This window comes from Gymnoscopelus braueri, assembly GCF_963280865.1.
Source record: "Gymnoscopelus braueri genome assembly, chromosome: 12".
Classification (NCBI taxonomy): domain Eukaryota; kingdom Metazoa; phylum Chordata; class Actinopteri; order Myctophiformes; family Myctophidae; genus Gymnoscopelus; species Gymnoscopelus braueri.
The window spans coordinates 46,455,068-46,471,113 of NC_137614.1; the positions used below are offsets into that span (position 1 = coordinate 46,455,068).

The 16,046-nt window shown below is 41.6% G+C and overlaps 1 protein-coding gene across 2 annotated transcripts in view; it reads right to left on the reverse strand.

Annotated features, from left to right (window-relative positions):
* The window catches only part of znf512b (zinc finger protein 512B), a 131,161-nt gene that overhangs the window by 104,346 nt on the left and 10,769 nt on the right, over positions 1-16,046 (reverse strand). For both annotated transcript variants that reach the window (XM_080445567.1, XM_080445566.1), the window contains exon 2: positions 15,012-15,155. In XM_080445567.1, coding sequence (XP_080301693.1) covers positions 15,012-15,153 — 142 coding nt within the window. In that variant the 5' untranslated portion in view covers positions 15,154-15,155. The remainder of the gene's footprint in view (positions 1-15,011; positions 15,156-16,046) is intronic.

Sequence of the window (16,046 nt, forward strand, 5' to 3'; positions counted from 1 at the left end):
ATATGACCAGACAGTGCGTCCACATACCGACATAACCACAACGTCCCCCCGGTTCGATCCCCGGCCTTTAGACCCGTGTTACGTGTCTCTCTCTCTCTCTCCCCACACTCGTTCCGTTTCCTGTCTCTACACACAGAGGACTGAGAGTTTTAACCACATGAAAACCTACAGTATATATACTGTATATACTTCAGTTGACCCCGGAGTCCCCCAGGGGTCTATTCTTGGCCCTCTCTCCTTTTCCCCCCCCTCTATTTTCACTGGATGTCCGCCTATTATGACAGGCCCAGAATAGTGAAACTACCGTTCATGTGGTTTAAAAGAGCTTTTTTTTTACCTTATTTCTGGCATGGCTCGCCGTCTATGACAGGGTCTGCGATTGTGTGTGTGTGTGTGTGTGTGTGTGTGTGTGTGTGTGTGTGTGTGTGTGTGTGTGTGTGTGTGTGTGTGTGTGTGTGTGTGTGTGTGTGTGTGTGTGTGTGTCCAATGGAACAGTGATCATGCTGAAACCTTGCCCAAATTTGGAGTCATACGTCATAGATGTGTCATAGAATGACAGATCTCACAGATCAGGGGTCTTCAACAGGGGGTCCGGGACCCCTAGGGGGTCCTCAGAGTTACTACAGGGGGGCCGCAGCGCGAGGCGTTGTGGAGCTTGTAGATCGGCTATTTTTGGCAAAGAGTTATAGGTGTAGAGGGAAAAAAGAGCAGATCAAGTAAAAAAAAAATCATACAATATAGAGGGGGTCCCTGCTTCATCGCTCTCTCAGCTAGGGGGTCCTTAGCCTGAAAAACGTTGTAGACCCCTCTGTCATAGATGACTGGTCAAGGCTGGTGACGTGAAATCCGAGATCCACATTGGAGCCCAGGCTGTTTCTATTTATCCCCCAAATCCACACGATTTCCTGGTTTCAACATGGTCTATATGGACCCTCACTTAATGCTCGGTGTGGGATGCTGCCATTTCTGTCTACACACACACACACACACACACACACACACACACACACACACACACACACACACACACACACACACACACACACACACACACACACACACACACACACACACACACACACACACACACACACACACACACACACACACTCAGAGGTGGACTGTGGGGTGTTTGAAAACGTGCCTACCCATGACATCATTAGCTGTCATTTCAAATAAGATTTCAAACTTATTATTATTAATCCTTTTTTTTATTTATTCATGCAAGAACAATGGCTTCTATTTCAGCGGACTAACTTTCCAGGAAAAGCGAGGCAGTAGTTTTATACTTGGAATCCCCATGCGTCGATGATGTCATTGGTATACAAGTTTCTGAACTGAAATGGCACCGTCTTTATAATGAGCATATCGTTGCTGTCGGGGCAGAAACCTCATATCTCCATCTTTTTGTGTTTTTTTGTAAATTAATGCCCCACTTGATCATACTACAGCGTCACACGAAAGCATCAAAAGTAGCAGATGTACAAGCTCGAAATGCCACGCAAAGCAACGCGTTTCGAGCAGCTCTCGCTGCATCCAGCGTTTTTTTTGACGATGGAGCGTCCTGGGAATAAATAGCTCAACTTTTGGAGAGAGGAGCACCGATCATCAATGTCTTCTTTGTTTTTCGACTGACCAATCAAATTCGAGGAGAACACGCACGCACTAGGAGAACTGTCATTCCCCTAATGAGCAAAGATCAAGAAAGATGAGAGGTTGATCCTTGTCTGTGTCTGACAATCAACCCAGTCATTTATGGCCTGACTTTGAATAGGGATGGGTCAGAATAATCGAATATTCGAATAATTGTTTTGAGGTAAAAAAATATATATACTTTTTGTAATTGATTAAAACAATATTATAATCTGTTGCAAAGGCTATATTGTCATCCAAACCCTGCCCATACTAAATTGTATAGGATAACTAGCATGGGTGTAATATTTATTTATTCTCTATTTTGTGTTAACACATTGATTGCCAAGATCGCATCGATGCGTTCTTTCAAATCCATCGCTTGAGTGCCAGGATTCCAAAGAACGCATTGATGCGTTCTTTTGAATTTTCATTGTTTAATCTGTGATCGCACGGTCCTGTTTATTTCTCATCAACACTTTCGTTTTCCACTTACGTCACACTCACCCGGAGCCGGATGTAAAAAAAAAATAATTTTCCGGGTCACATTGTTTTTCTCCGGTGATTTTCGGCCAGAATAAGGAAAAACACGGTTTTCAACTTCTATTTTCTTTGGTACGGGTGACTAACAGTCATCGTCGTAGTGTATCACATCGTTTTCAGGCCGATCAGCGGATCAGGGACTGTCGAAAACATAACATCCTGTGAATGACCGGATATGACGTGGGCCTGTTTGGGAGGGGGCGAGCGAGGTGATCAATGTGTGGATTTGCTGCTCTCTACTGGTGGAACTGTCGTATGTGCTTAACACCATAATCAGAGAATTTATTTGAATGAAAAATTACAAAATTTTAAAATTTTAAAACACGCAAATTGCTGGCACAGGGGTGAGTACATTATGAATAAACTCTGGCAGTCAATGTGTTAACAGGAAGTACTGTAATACAATTTTTTTTTTTTTTAATGTTTTGGTTGAATATTAGAATAATCCTACCACTTTAATTGAAATGACCTCCAAAATGTGTCAGGGGTTGGTCAACACAGGAACACTCCACTTGTCTCGAAACTTGCCCCAGACTGTTGATCAGAGCTCTGGCTATAATATAGGCTTCTTTCCCTGCCTTCAATGTACTTACAATAGTGTACGGTTAATAAAAAACTACATTTCCTACTACATCTTGACATTTTAGCCACAGCAGCTTTCCTTCTTTCTGGCCGCAGTATCTGTATTATTCGATTACCATGATCAGTCATAACCATAAGGACTTTCCAATGCAGCTACCACTGCCAAATATGGACTGTGATGGACTGTGATATGATCGGGCCTAGATGTGAGGGCCGCGAAGCGGCCCAAACCTCTAGTCGTTATTAATAGAATTATAGTAATCGAATTTCATTTTGGTCACTTTTACACATCCCTAACTTTGAAGCGTTTACCACTAGCTACGTTACCAACACAACCATAAGAAGTCCGCGTTGACCGTTATCGGCTATTTTCTGTGCTAATAACGCAGATGACGCCACGTTCGAGCACGGCCAGCGATTGATAAGCTCAAATGTCGCATCATCAGCATCAATAAACACTCTGTGTGCTCAGTGCGCTTTAGTAAGATGCACTCTGAGCAAAAAAAAAAAAAAAAAAAGCTTTCTGTGGACACAGCAGCGCCCCTAACTCAGCAGCACAGAACCTCTGTATCTATCCTCCCTCTTTTCCTCATCCCAACCCCTCTACACAGTAAAACCTCCGGTATTCATTTAACTCTGAGAGCGTACAAAGGGAACCACAAATTAGTCCATTGGGTTCTAACTTGTATGCATTCCTCTGAGTTATGGATCCATTTGGCTCCATTTAGTGCTCTCAGAAATAAATTAACACTGAGGATGTTATTGTTGTGTATTCTAGCCCTGCCAAACGATGATGTGAAATAGATGACAAAGAGGACTCTCTCCGGTGAGCCCACTGACAAATCTACAAGAGTTTACAGTTTTTACCTCCAGATACAAACAACTCAATCTTACTGTGTGCATCCTCTTATCGATGCTCGCTTTGGAGTGTTTGTTCATCACTTTTGGTGGGCTGTGGGGGGAGGGAGGGTGAAAGATAGATAGTGGGTAAAAGGAGAAGCACGAGGTACAGTACAGATACGAGCTGCTCATACATAATAGCGCCTTAACGAGGGAACCAGGAAGTGAAGGAGGAGAAGAGGAGAACAAAAGGAGGAACAGAGCGGGCTAATATGGGGATGGAGAGAGGAGGAGAGGAAGAGAGAGATGGTTCTGTGTATACGCAGAGCTGAGAGAACGAGAGAGAGAGGGGGGGGCTATAGTGGCTGCTGAGACAGAGATGCAGGGTCAGCAGATGGGAGACTGTGGTTGGCCGGAGATGAAGGGTCCACCACGCAGTCAGAACTCGTAAGTCTGACGTCGGGGGAATAAACACATGCATAGCACTGCACACACGTGCACACACGCACGCACACACACACACACACACACACGTGCATGCTTAAACATATACTAATACACAGCTAGCTACACGGGTTCACACGCTACCACGTTTAACATGGACACACCGTATTGATGATGATAAGACGCAGCAGCGCCTCTGCAGTATAACTCCCCTGCCTTTTACAGGGGGTGCTAGTAGGCGGTAGGGCTGCACGATTCTTGCTAAAATGTGAATCACGATTTTTCTCCCTAAGAATCACGATTCTTCATATATATATATAGTAGGGGTGTGCCGATACACTAATTTCACGAAACGATACGATACGATATTGGGCTCACAACTTCGATACGATTTCGATACGATACGCACTTTTTTATTATGAAAATATATAGGGGGGAGAAAAAAAGCAAGTGCAAAAAAAATATTCTATTTTTGCATTTTTCAGACATGCAAACTTGTACCTTTTCAGCTACAATAGCCGTTTTGAATCCAAATAGGGCAATAGTGTGACACCTGACCCAAAAAAAAAAACATGTCACCCTTTTCACCTCGGGGCTGTTTGCATGCCTGATTATTATTATTGTAAAAACAAAAAAACAAAAAAAAATATATATATGTTTTTCCAAAACGATACATATCGTCACGAAAACGTATCGCGATATATCGCGGGACGATATATCGGCACACCCCTAATATATAGGGCTGTCACAATTACACATTTAAGTTGACGATTAATTGTCACTCAAATAATTGCGATTAATGATTTAATTGTGCGTTTGGCGTACAAACCCCAAAAATAAATCAAAAGAAAAAAAACAGAAAGTGTGACTCCCTTACCCTGCTTCAAAACCGTCACAAAAGAGCCCCCGTCTGCAATTTGCAACTAGTCCTAGACAGGTTCTAGCTTTCCAAACGAAATGTTGTTTTTCTGTAAATATACTTTCACTGCTCCTAGTATTGGACAGGCAGTGTGTCCTGGGAGCTGGCAGGTCACTGCGGCGCTCTCACAGCAGGGGATGCTGCCTGACACACATCCGTATTATACACTCAACTCATTTAAACAGACAGATTAGGGTTCATAGGCTTGTCTCAGGTTTTTTGCCTCACGTCCTCGTCTGTTCAGATGCTGATTTTTTTGCTGTGGCTCATTGTTATGTTATAAAGGCACAGCAATAGGCTCAGAGGGTTCAGGGTCTATCTGGGAAACCGGAATGGTTCAATCCTCTGGCTTCTTGACGATGTGTCTGTGAGCAAGACACTGAACCCCCTGACTGCTCCCTTGGAGGGTTGCCTCTGCCGCCGTCTTCAGTGTGTGAATGTGTGTGTGTGTGTGTGAATGGCAGTGGTGTAAAGTAACTAAGTACATGTACTCAAGTACTGTACTTAAGTACAATTTTGAGGTATTTGTACTTTACTGGAGTATTTCCAATTTCCAAAACTTTTACTCCACTACATCTCAGAGGCTAATATTGTACTTTTTACTCCACTACGAAAAACTTTATTTACTAGTTACTTTGTATATTTTCATTATTATTACAAAACATACATTTACCACTTCAGCCCTAAATACATTTCGGCCATTTGAAAATAGCCGATCTACAAGCTCACAATGCGTTGTAGATCGGCTATTTTCAAAAGATTTGTATACATTTTAAAATGGGACATTCTGCATAATGTGTACTTTTACTTTAGGTACTTTAAGTACATTTTGATGCCAATACGTTTGTACTTTTACTCAAGTACATTTTGAATTCCGGACTGTAACAGAGTATTTCTATATTGCAGCATTGATACTTTTACTTAAGTAAAATATCTGAGCATTGATACTTTTACTTAAGTAAAATATCGGAGTGCTTCTTCCACCACTGGTGAATGGGGTGAATGTAACACGCATTGTAAAGCGCTTTAGATAAAGGCGCTACAGAAATGCAGACTATTATAGAAATGCAGACCATAGTGCTTGTGTCTATGGTTAACACCCTTTAACTGAGAAAGCAAGAGTGAGAGGAGGGAGGGAGGGTGCATGAGAGAGAGCCCTAGAGACGTAGAGAGAGAGAGAGAGAGTGAGTGAGAGAGACAGAGAGACCACATCCTTTCCTGGTAGTTGTCTGGTGTGGCAGGGTGACAACGCGACCACACTGCTCATTCTCTATGAAGACTGTGTATGTATGCCACACAAGCCTCATCCACAGGCCCGTCTGTTTCTGTGCGTAAAAAGAAAAGCACTGAGGAATTCCAAGGAAACCACCGGGGCTAAACAATGGACTCAACGGAAGAAAGGAAAGAGAGAGAGAGAGTAGTACTTTACAGACACAATATAATGCCTTCTCCAAACACCAGAGCCTTTCCCTGAGGGGAGCACTGCTCGGATACCACTTGAGAAGTTCATAAAGATATAACTGGGCTAAGGAGGATAATGAGGCCAAACTAGGCACTGATTCAAAAGCATTGTTAAGACCGGCAGGGTTTTTTTTGCGCCACATGACATCGTACCTAACAGCTTGAGGAAGACAGTGGGTGTGTGTGTGTGTGTGTGTGTGTGTGTGTGTGTGTGTGTGTGTGTGTGTGTGTGTGTGTGTGTGTGTGTGTGTGTGTGTGTGTGTGTGTGTGTGTGTGTGTGTGTGTGTGTGTGTGTGTGTGTGTGTGTGTGTGTGTGTGTGTGTGTGTGTGTGTGTGTGTGTGTGCGCGCGCGCGCGCGTGCGTGCGTGCGTGTGTGTGTGTGTGTGTTAACCCATTCGATCCGGGAACGCATCTCTGTCATTTTAGATTTCTTTGGCTATTAAAAAAATAGCAGATCTACAAGCTCGTAGCGTGGCACCGAGTGCCACGCTACGAGCTTGTAGATCTGCATTTTTTTTTAAATGGTGAAACTTTGTGCAAATCTTTGAATATATATTTTTTTAAACATTTGTAAAATGTGTTGTTCCAGGGACCCCCAGAAGCAAAGATTTGAGTTACAAATGTTCGCTTAAAATAATTGTTTATTCAAAGATTTGCACACATTTTCACGATATTTTTTTCAAAAATAGCAGATCTACAAGCTCATAGCGCGGCACTTGGTGCCGCGCTATGAGCTTGAATATCTGCTATTTTTGAATAGCCCAAAGAAATGTAAAAATGACAGAGACACGTTCCCGGAGTGAATGGGTTAACAGGCACAGAAAACGAGCACTGAAAAAGTCCGCCACAGGGAGCTTTGGACAGTTATGCTTTTGTTTCCCCCCCCCCCCAACCGCACACTAGTACACACAACCCCCGCGGGATAGACAAGCTAGCTCCGGGGCTGGTTCATCGTGGTGATTAGCATTGTAGCATTCTCCCTCATCATTAGCTATAAAAAGCTCCAGCCATTCGCTGATGAGTAACAAGGGCTAAAGGAGCCAAATTTTGTTTTTGTTGGGAGAAGCCGGCTTATCGTGCAGAGAGGCAAATTCTTACGAGGCTCTTAAGAGCAGATTGACAGCTGTGCGTTCTGCCAGGGGAAACCCACCGTGGATGATGAATGAAGGAGTAGCTGAACAATTAGACTGCTCCCTGAGTCTTGACACCTTTAACACTTTAGCTTTACATACAGTAGGAGAGACAGAACGCCATGCCATTATTGTTTGGCCAACCGATTACCAATGTTTTGACCAATATTTTGTGAAGAATCAATTCTAATAAACAACAAAAAATGTGGATGATTGTTTACGGAAACTTTTTAAAGGTTCTATGACATTCATTTTCACTTTTTTTTATTTTTTATGTTTTGGGGGGTTTTATGACCTCAATTACACCAAAAAATCTGAACTTTGAACATTCAGTGGATTTTCTGTGGTCTGGGGTTTTCTGAATTATTAGGCTGAAAAGTAATCTGAGCTTGGCCTTTGGGCAGTGAAGTCACAGGCCATTAATCCCGCCCACTCTCCTCCTCGCCCCTCCCCTCCCCTATCCTTTCCTTTGGGGGGGGGCGGAGCAGAGGCGATGATTGACAGGCAAAATCCCTCAACAGCGACACCCGCAGGCAAAGATTTATTTTTTCATTGCAGTTGAAAAGGCTTTAGAAATGTGAGAGAAAAACACCTGCCATGGATCACTGGAGTGGATTTTTTTGTTAAAACTTCTTATACACGTTTGAAGGACCATGGCAAAGACTTTTAATGTGTGGTAAAACTGAACGTCATGAAACCTTTAAAGTTTTCACATATAATGACATGCCCAAAATAGGGCCACATAATTGCTGATACCGAAAAAAACATATACAAACACAATACAAATACAGTATATCGGTCTGGCTCTAACATACACCACTAGAATGGAAGGGTGACATCAATATGCATGAATTCCTTCGTTTATTTGTGTCATGGGGCCTGAAAAAGTTTCCATATCCTTAAGTTTTTGTCTCAAGAAAGATTCTTCCACCCATATGGTTCCAGAAAAGCCTGCCCGATGGCAGTGTTACTGACTACATTATTTTCTCAAAGAGCAAAAAGGGAAATCCCTCAACGTGCAGTCGTGCTCACGATAAATACAGCATTCTGGACAGTCAAGACAAAGCCATCCTTTAATGCAGGGGTCTTCAACAGGGGGTCCGGGACCCCTAGGGGGTCCTCAGAGGTACTACAGGGAGTCCGCCAAATCTTTGTGTGATATGATTTATTTATTTTTACATTAAAGGAGGAGTTCACCCAAAAAATTACTTATTTTCTATCAATTACACACCCCATGAAGCCTTGATTTCATGGATTTATTTTTGTTTTTGTGGCATTCCTAAGACAATAATTTGATGACCGTGTGTATTTCCGGTAGGAGACACAAATAATCTACTTTGTGTCTCCTACCAGATACATTAGCCGGTAGGAGACGGGAATCAAATTATTAGCTTAGGAATGCGACAAAAACAAAAAAGAATCCATGGATTCAAGGCTTCATAGGGTGTGCAATTGATAGAAAATAAGTCATTTTTGGGTGAACTCCTCCTTTAACCACTTGAACTCTAGCATCCCTTGTCTGAGGAGAACTTTAGCCAAAAATAGCAGATCTACAAGCTCACAACGCCTCGCAGCGCGAGGCGTTGTGAGCTTGTAGATCTGCTATTTTTGGCAAAGAGGTATAGGTGTAGAGGGGGAAAAGAGCAGACCAAGTAAAAAAAAGAAAGTTTGATCTGAAACACAATTTTATACATTATAGAGGGGGTCCCTGCTCCATCTCTCTCTCAGCTAGGAGGTCCCTGGCCTGAAAACGTTGAAGACCCCTTGCTTTAATGGCAAAATATGTGCATGTTGCAAGATTGTCCCAATGCAGTCAAAATGTAAGTTTAATTACTTATGAGCGCATTATAAATATGATTCTAATGCATTATAGACCCGACCGTTAAGTAAAGTGTTACCACAAATCTTTATGCTTGCACTGCTTTGTGGCAGAGGAGTCTAGCGATCCATGAGAGCGAGGGAGATCCAGAAAAAGAAATAGATAGCTCAGCAAGGCGGACAATGTAATGTCTAACGTTGCCAATTATAAGCCCCATAAAGACCTGTTCCCAGCCACCAGCTGCGTGGTACAGCAGCATGATCTCAACATGCACACGTGTGTCACGCACATGCACGCACACGCACACGCACACACACACACACACACACACACACACACACACACACACACACAGTGGTGGAAAGTAACTAAGTACATTTACTTAAGTACTGTACTTGAGTACAATTTTGAGGTATTTTTACTTTACTGCAACTTTACTTTGCAATTTTCAATACTTTTACTTCTACTCCACTACATCTCAGAGGCATATATTGTATATTGTACTTTTACTCCACTAAATTGATTTGAATACTTGAGTTACTAGTTACTTTTGTAGATTTTGATTATTATTACAAAACATACATTAACCACTTCAGCCCTATATACATTTAGACCATTTGAAAATAGCCGATCTACAAGCTCACAATGCGTCGCATCAAAAGATTTTATACGTTTGAAAACTGGAAATGGGATATTCTGCATAATGAGTACTTTTACTTTTGGTACGTTGTTGATGTACATGTTGATGCCAATACTTTTCTCAAGTACATTTTGAATTCCGGACTTCTACTTGTAGCAGAGTATTTCTACATTGCAGTATTGATACTTTTACTTAAGCAAAAAATGTGAGTACTTTTTCCTCCACTGCACACACACATACAGAGACACACACACACACACACACTACACACACTCACACACGCACGCACACGCACACAGGGGCCTTGTTGGAACCGGAATATCATTGCCATTACTCATTAGTGAACCCCGGGCCAAGTGTTTTCTGTGTCCTCTCTTGAGTTGTGATCCACTCTCCACCTCTCCAGCGTTCATCCATCTCTCCGCCCTGGCACTCCATGTCGACACAACAACGGGGTGGAGCGCGCCATCAACTTAGCACTCTCATTTAGCCCTGATTGATTTATAAACATGTGTTTATTGAGTAATAAAGTTGGGGAAAGAAATCTATAAAACATCAGACTTGGGGGCTGCCAAGACTCAAATCTGCCGTGGTTCAAATGAAGCTTTAGGCTTTACTGTACATTTTTCAAGAGGAGTCAGGCCTGACTGACTCAGACTTATACTAAATCAGGCTTAACATCAGTGGTGGAAAAAGTATTTTTTTTACGTAAAAGTAAAAGTACCACAACTGCAATATAGAAATACTCTGTTACAAGTAAAAGTCCGAAATTCAAAATGTACTTGAGTAAAAGTACAAAAGTATTGGTAACAATCTTCTTTTTTTTTTGGCCGAGACATGTTATTTTCAAATGTGTATAATTTTTTTTCTTTCTCGGAAGCACAGTGAAACCCTCAGTGATTAGCAACCATCAGGGGATCGATCATACTGGAGATAAATATTCTGTGACTTACGATATACTGTACTTCAAAAGGTAAGAAAATCAAAAAATCGCTTGGCAGTGGGTGCACGCAGCCAGAAATAAGTCTGGCAGTGAAAGAGTTAAAGTACCAAAAGTAGAAAGTAGTCATTGTGCAGATATGTCCCATTACAAGTTTTCACATGTATAAAAAACGTTTGAAAATAGACGATCTACAAGCTCGCGATCACGACACATTGTGAGCTTGTAAATTGTCTATTTTCAAATGGCCGAAATGTATATAGGGCTGAAGTGGTTAGTGTGTTTTGCGATAATAATCGAAGTAAAAAATTCAATAAAAACTAGTAACTAAAGTTTTCAAAGAATTGAAGTGGAGTAAAAGTACAATATTTGCTTCTGAGATGTAGTGGAGTAGAAGAAAAAAGTACAGACAACTGGAAATACTCCAGTAAAGTAAAAATACCTCAACATTTTACTTATGTAAATGTACTTAGTTACTTTACACCACTGCTAAATCAGGCTTAACATATCGTCTTTCTGGAGCAAAAACCTTGTACAGTATCTCCAAAACCATCACCACACAGCAGACGTAACCAGTTTCACTTTCAGAAATTTGCTAAAATAGCAGATCTACAAACTTACTACAACTTGTAGCTGACGTTGTGAGCTTGTTGATCAGATATTTTCGCTACTTTCGCACGCCAGTCTTGTAACGCCAGTCTTTGAATATAAATATTTATTAAGCAAAAATGTGTATCTCAAATCTTAGCTTCTGGGGGGGGTCCCTGGAATAAAATATTTTACAAATGTTCGCTTTAAAAAATATATATCCAAAGATTTGCACACATTTTCATGATAAAAAAAAACAGATCTACAAGCTCATAGTGCGGCACTGAGTGCCGCGCTATGAGCTTGTAGATCTGCTATTTTTGAAAAATCGTGAAAATGTTTGCAAATCTTTGAATATATATATTTTCCACTCGCTGCAGAGCAGCAGCAAAGGGACTCACTCGCTCCCATGTAGAAAGAGAAAGTGTGCCAGAGGGGCGATAACCTGGCTCAATTCTTAGCCTTTTCTGTATCGTATAAAAAAACCCAGGAAAGGTAGTCCCGGTATGCGTATGCTACATATGTCTGTAGTTCCAACCGTCTGGAAAAAGTAATTGATGGGTTGAAATAAACTTTTTAAGCATTTTTTTGTTAGCCAAGCTTGCCAGTCTGCCTGCGTGACTCCATGCTGTTGAATAGACGGCAGTGGTGTGCCGATACACAAATTTCATGATACGATACACGATATTGGGCTCACGATATCGATACGATACGATATATGGCACTTTTTTATTATGAAAATATATGGGGGGGAAAAAAACATGAAAATATATGGGGGGGAAAAAAGCAAATGCAAACAAATACTTCGTTTTTTGCATTATTGCAGGAAAAAAAATAAAATAATAAAAAAAAATTTTTGCCAAAACGATACATAGTCACGAAAACGTATCGCGATATATCGCGGGACGATATATCGGCACACCCCTAATAGACGGGCGTTCATGGTCGGGAGAGACGGGAACGCGCAAGTACGTTCAACATGGAGGCGCGTTCAAGAATCAAGCGGTGACGCGAGGTTTAAGAATGAAGAGAATGAAGACCGAAATGGCGTTGTAAGAAAGAGTAGGGCATTAAAGTACACAAACAAACATAGAAAGTGGAAATATGGAGATACAAAGGTTTCCACCCGACAGACAGCGACGAAATATCTGTCAGACTGTGCACGCTGTACATGGAGGCATTGAAAAAGACCTGTTGTGAACCCCTGCAATAGAGCCTCAGCCAATCATTATTATTCCAGAGGACTGAAAAGCATACAAGCGGTGAAGCGGCACAGAAATGAAAGCTCTTCATCAAGTGCAAGAGAAAAAAAAAAAAAAGAAAAAAAACTATTCTGTGCTTGCTTGCATCGTCAAATCTGTCATGCAAAATAAGCTCTCGCTTTCTGTCCGCACCCTCGTCACAACTAATGAGAAGTAAGCAGGCTAGCGCGCACACACACACACACACACACACACACACACACACACACACACACACACACACACACACACACACACACACACACACACACACACACACACACACACACACACACACACGCACACACGCACATTTCCAGCCAACCTAGAGGGCTGAATATTTACATGGAAAGAAAACAAACCGAAGCATCTTCTTCGTCTAGTACAGCCCTGCTGTGTTCCAATGCAAAACTCAGAGGCTATTTTGTAGCAACAAAAAAAAACAACTGGGTCATATTAGCACAGCCCGCCACTTATTCCAAGTCTGCCTGACTCCATTAACAAAGTCATGATGATCTGCAGGTTATTGGATTGAAGAGTGATTCCATCATATTGCTCTCTCTCTCATATCTCTCTCTACTCTCTCTCTCTCTCTCGCTCCAAAGTCTTCCACTGCACCTCCAACCAGATGGCTTGTGTTTTCACTCATGTCAGCACTCGGGATCATTTGTTTGTTTGGTACAAACACTGTGAGAGACAGTCGGAGGAAAAACACGTCGCCCAGTTTTTTTCCCCAAAAAAAAACCCTTCTGTGGTGAGAGAGCTGCAGGAAAAGTGTCAGCCGTTGTTCAGGAACGCGGTTGCCAGATTTTTTTTGCAAGAGAAATAAGCAACCGGGTCCATGAAACACAAGCCCAAAAGAAGCGACTACTAGGCCACATGAGCATTTTAAAACAGCTATTGGCCATTTGAAAATAGCCGATCTACAAGCTCACAGCGCGTCGCGATGCGACGCGTTGTGAGCTTGTAGATCTGCTATTTTCAAAAGAAAATCTTGAATAGAAATAGTTGTAATATTTTTTTTAACATTTTAACGACACAAATCTGGTATGGGGTCCCTGGCACAAACTATTTTTAATGGGGGGGTCGGTGGACAAATACATAATTTGGGGGTCCTTGACATAAAAAAAATCTGAGAACCACTGATTTAAACAACATTTAGGACACAAGCCCAAACAAGCAACTACACTTTAGAAACAAGCCCCAAAAAAACGCAACCGCAACTACCAATATTTACAAGCAACTTTACTGAAAAATAAAGCCGAAAGTCGCTTATAATAAGCAGACATGGCAACACTGATGGTGACATCTGTACAACATGAACTGACCGGTGAGGTGGACAAACACATATTCATTTGGGGGTCCTTGACATGAAAATGTTTGAGAATCACTGGTTTAAACAACATTTAGAAACAAGCCGAAATAAGCAACTACACTTTAGAAACAAGCCTAAAACAAACCGCAAGCCGCAGCAACTACCAATGTTTATTTGCGGGCTTGCGGCTTTACAGAAACAACAAGCCCAAAGTCGCTCGCTCATAATAAGCAGACATGGCAACGCTGTTCAGGAAACCTCCCGGAGGCTCTGCCAATTGTATGGTATGTTAATGGAACATAAACCCCTCTCTGAGAAACAGCTCTGGAACTTCTGAGTGGCTAGCCACACTAATGACCATTTGGCCGGCGAGCGAAAAAATGAATAAATAATAAAAACATAATCACCGGCAGCGAATAAATAATCAAGAGACATGTTGGTTTTCTTCTAAAAATATGCGTGGTTTGTTTTTGTTTTTTTGGTGCTACTTACCATATTTGTTGTTGTATTTGGCTATTCAAAAATAGCAGATATGAGCTTGCCTTGTATATCTGCTATTTTTGGAAAAATCGTGAACATTTGTGCAAATCTTTGAATATTATATATTTTTAAAAGCGAACATTAAATATTTTGTTCCAGGGACCCCCCCCCCCCCCAGAAGCAAAGATTTGAGTTTCAAATGTTCACTATAAAAATATATATATTCAAAGATTTGCACAAAATTTCACGATTTTTCAAAAAATAGCAGATCTACAAGCTCATAGCGCGTATATCTGCTATTTTTGAATAGCCAAATCAATCTCAAAATGACACACAGATGCGTTCCCGGTCTTAAAGGGTTAAGGAAAATAAATAAATAATCACCGGCGACAGTGAAAAAATAATCAAGAGGACAACATGTTGGTTTTGCTACTTACCATATTTGTTGTTGTTGTTGTTGTTGTTCTCGGGGACTGGGGTGGCTTTGACTACCTCGTGTCCGTGTTTGGGGGGCCGGCCTCTTGGCAAACCCGACGAAGAAGACAGCTTCCCCGGCCGGGGGCCGCTCTGGCTCTCCATGCCTGTGTGTGAGGAGAGGAGGGGAGAACCAAAAGAACCAAGAGAATCAAACAGGGAGTTTTTTTTATTTGTCACTCACTCAAGACATGGTACAAGCAGCTAGATGTTGGCGTGACATGGTCCGCAAGACAACAACCAGTGGTGGAAAAAGTACTCAGATATTTTAAAAGTATCAATACTGCAATGTAGAAATACTATAAAAGTCCGGAATTCTAAATTTACTCGAGTAAAAGTACAAAAGTATTCGCATCAAAATGTACTTAAAGACGGGGTGCCGTGATTTTCAGTGATTTCCACCCCCCCTAAAACATAATCATCAGGTATTATGGTTATACTAGGAGGAGGATTTTTTTCAAAAAAGTGTACAGAAATTGTTAAAATTATGTTTTATGTGGACACGCCTCCAGTTCATTAAGTATACCTGGTTCTCACCTTAGCACCTCCTCCACTAGCCTGGTAAACCCTCCCTCCGGAAATCTCAATTCCATTTCATTTCAGGAGTGAGTCTGGCCTGATCCGCCTGTCTGCAATATTGGCTGTGCTGGAGTTGGGCGGGAGTAATACCGTTGACTGACAACCCCTTCAGCCAATGATAATTTTTCCCCTTCAGCCAATCAGCAGTTCACCAGTCTTAATGTGACGCGACGGGACTTTTGAGACAGCCATACCCAAAATGGGTTGCCTTTTTCGGGTACAATGGTGTCACTGCCCGCCCCTACCGGTTCTCTAATTTTTTTTTTTTAAATAGGCTTTGTCATGATTAATTGACCACATATATGAAGTTAAACAACTAAATTCTATCCAAACGATATCTTATAAGTAAATTCCGTGCCTCAAAATAGAAGTTAGAGAGCTTTTTGAAGTAAAAAAATAGCGGAGAATTGGCCGCACAA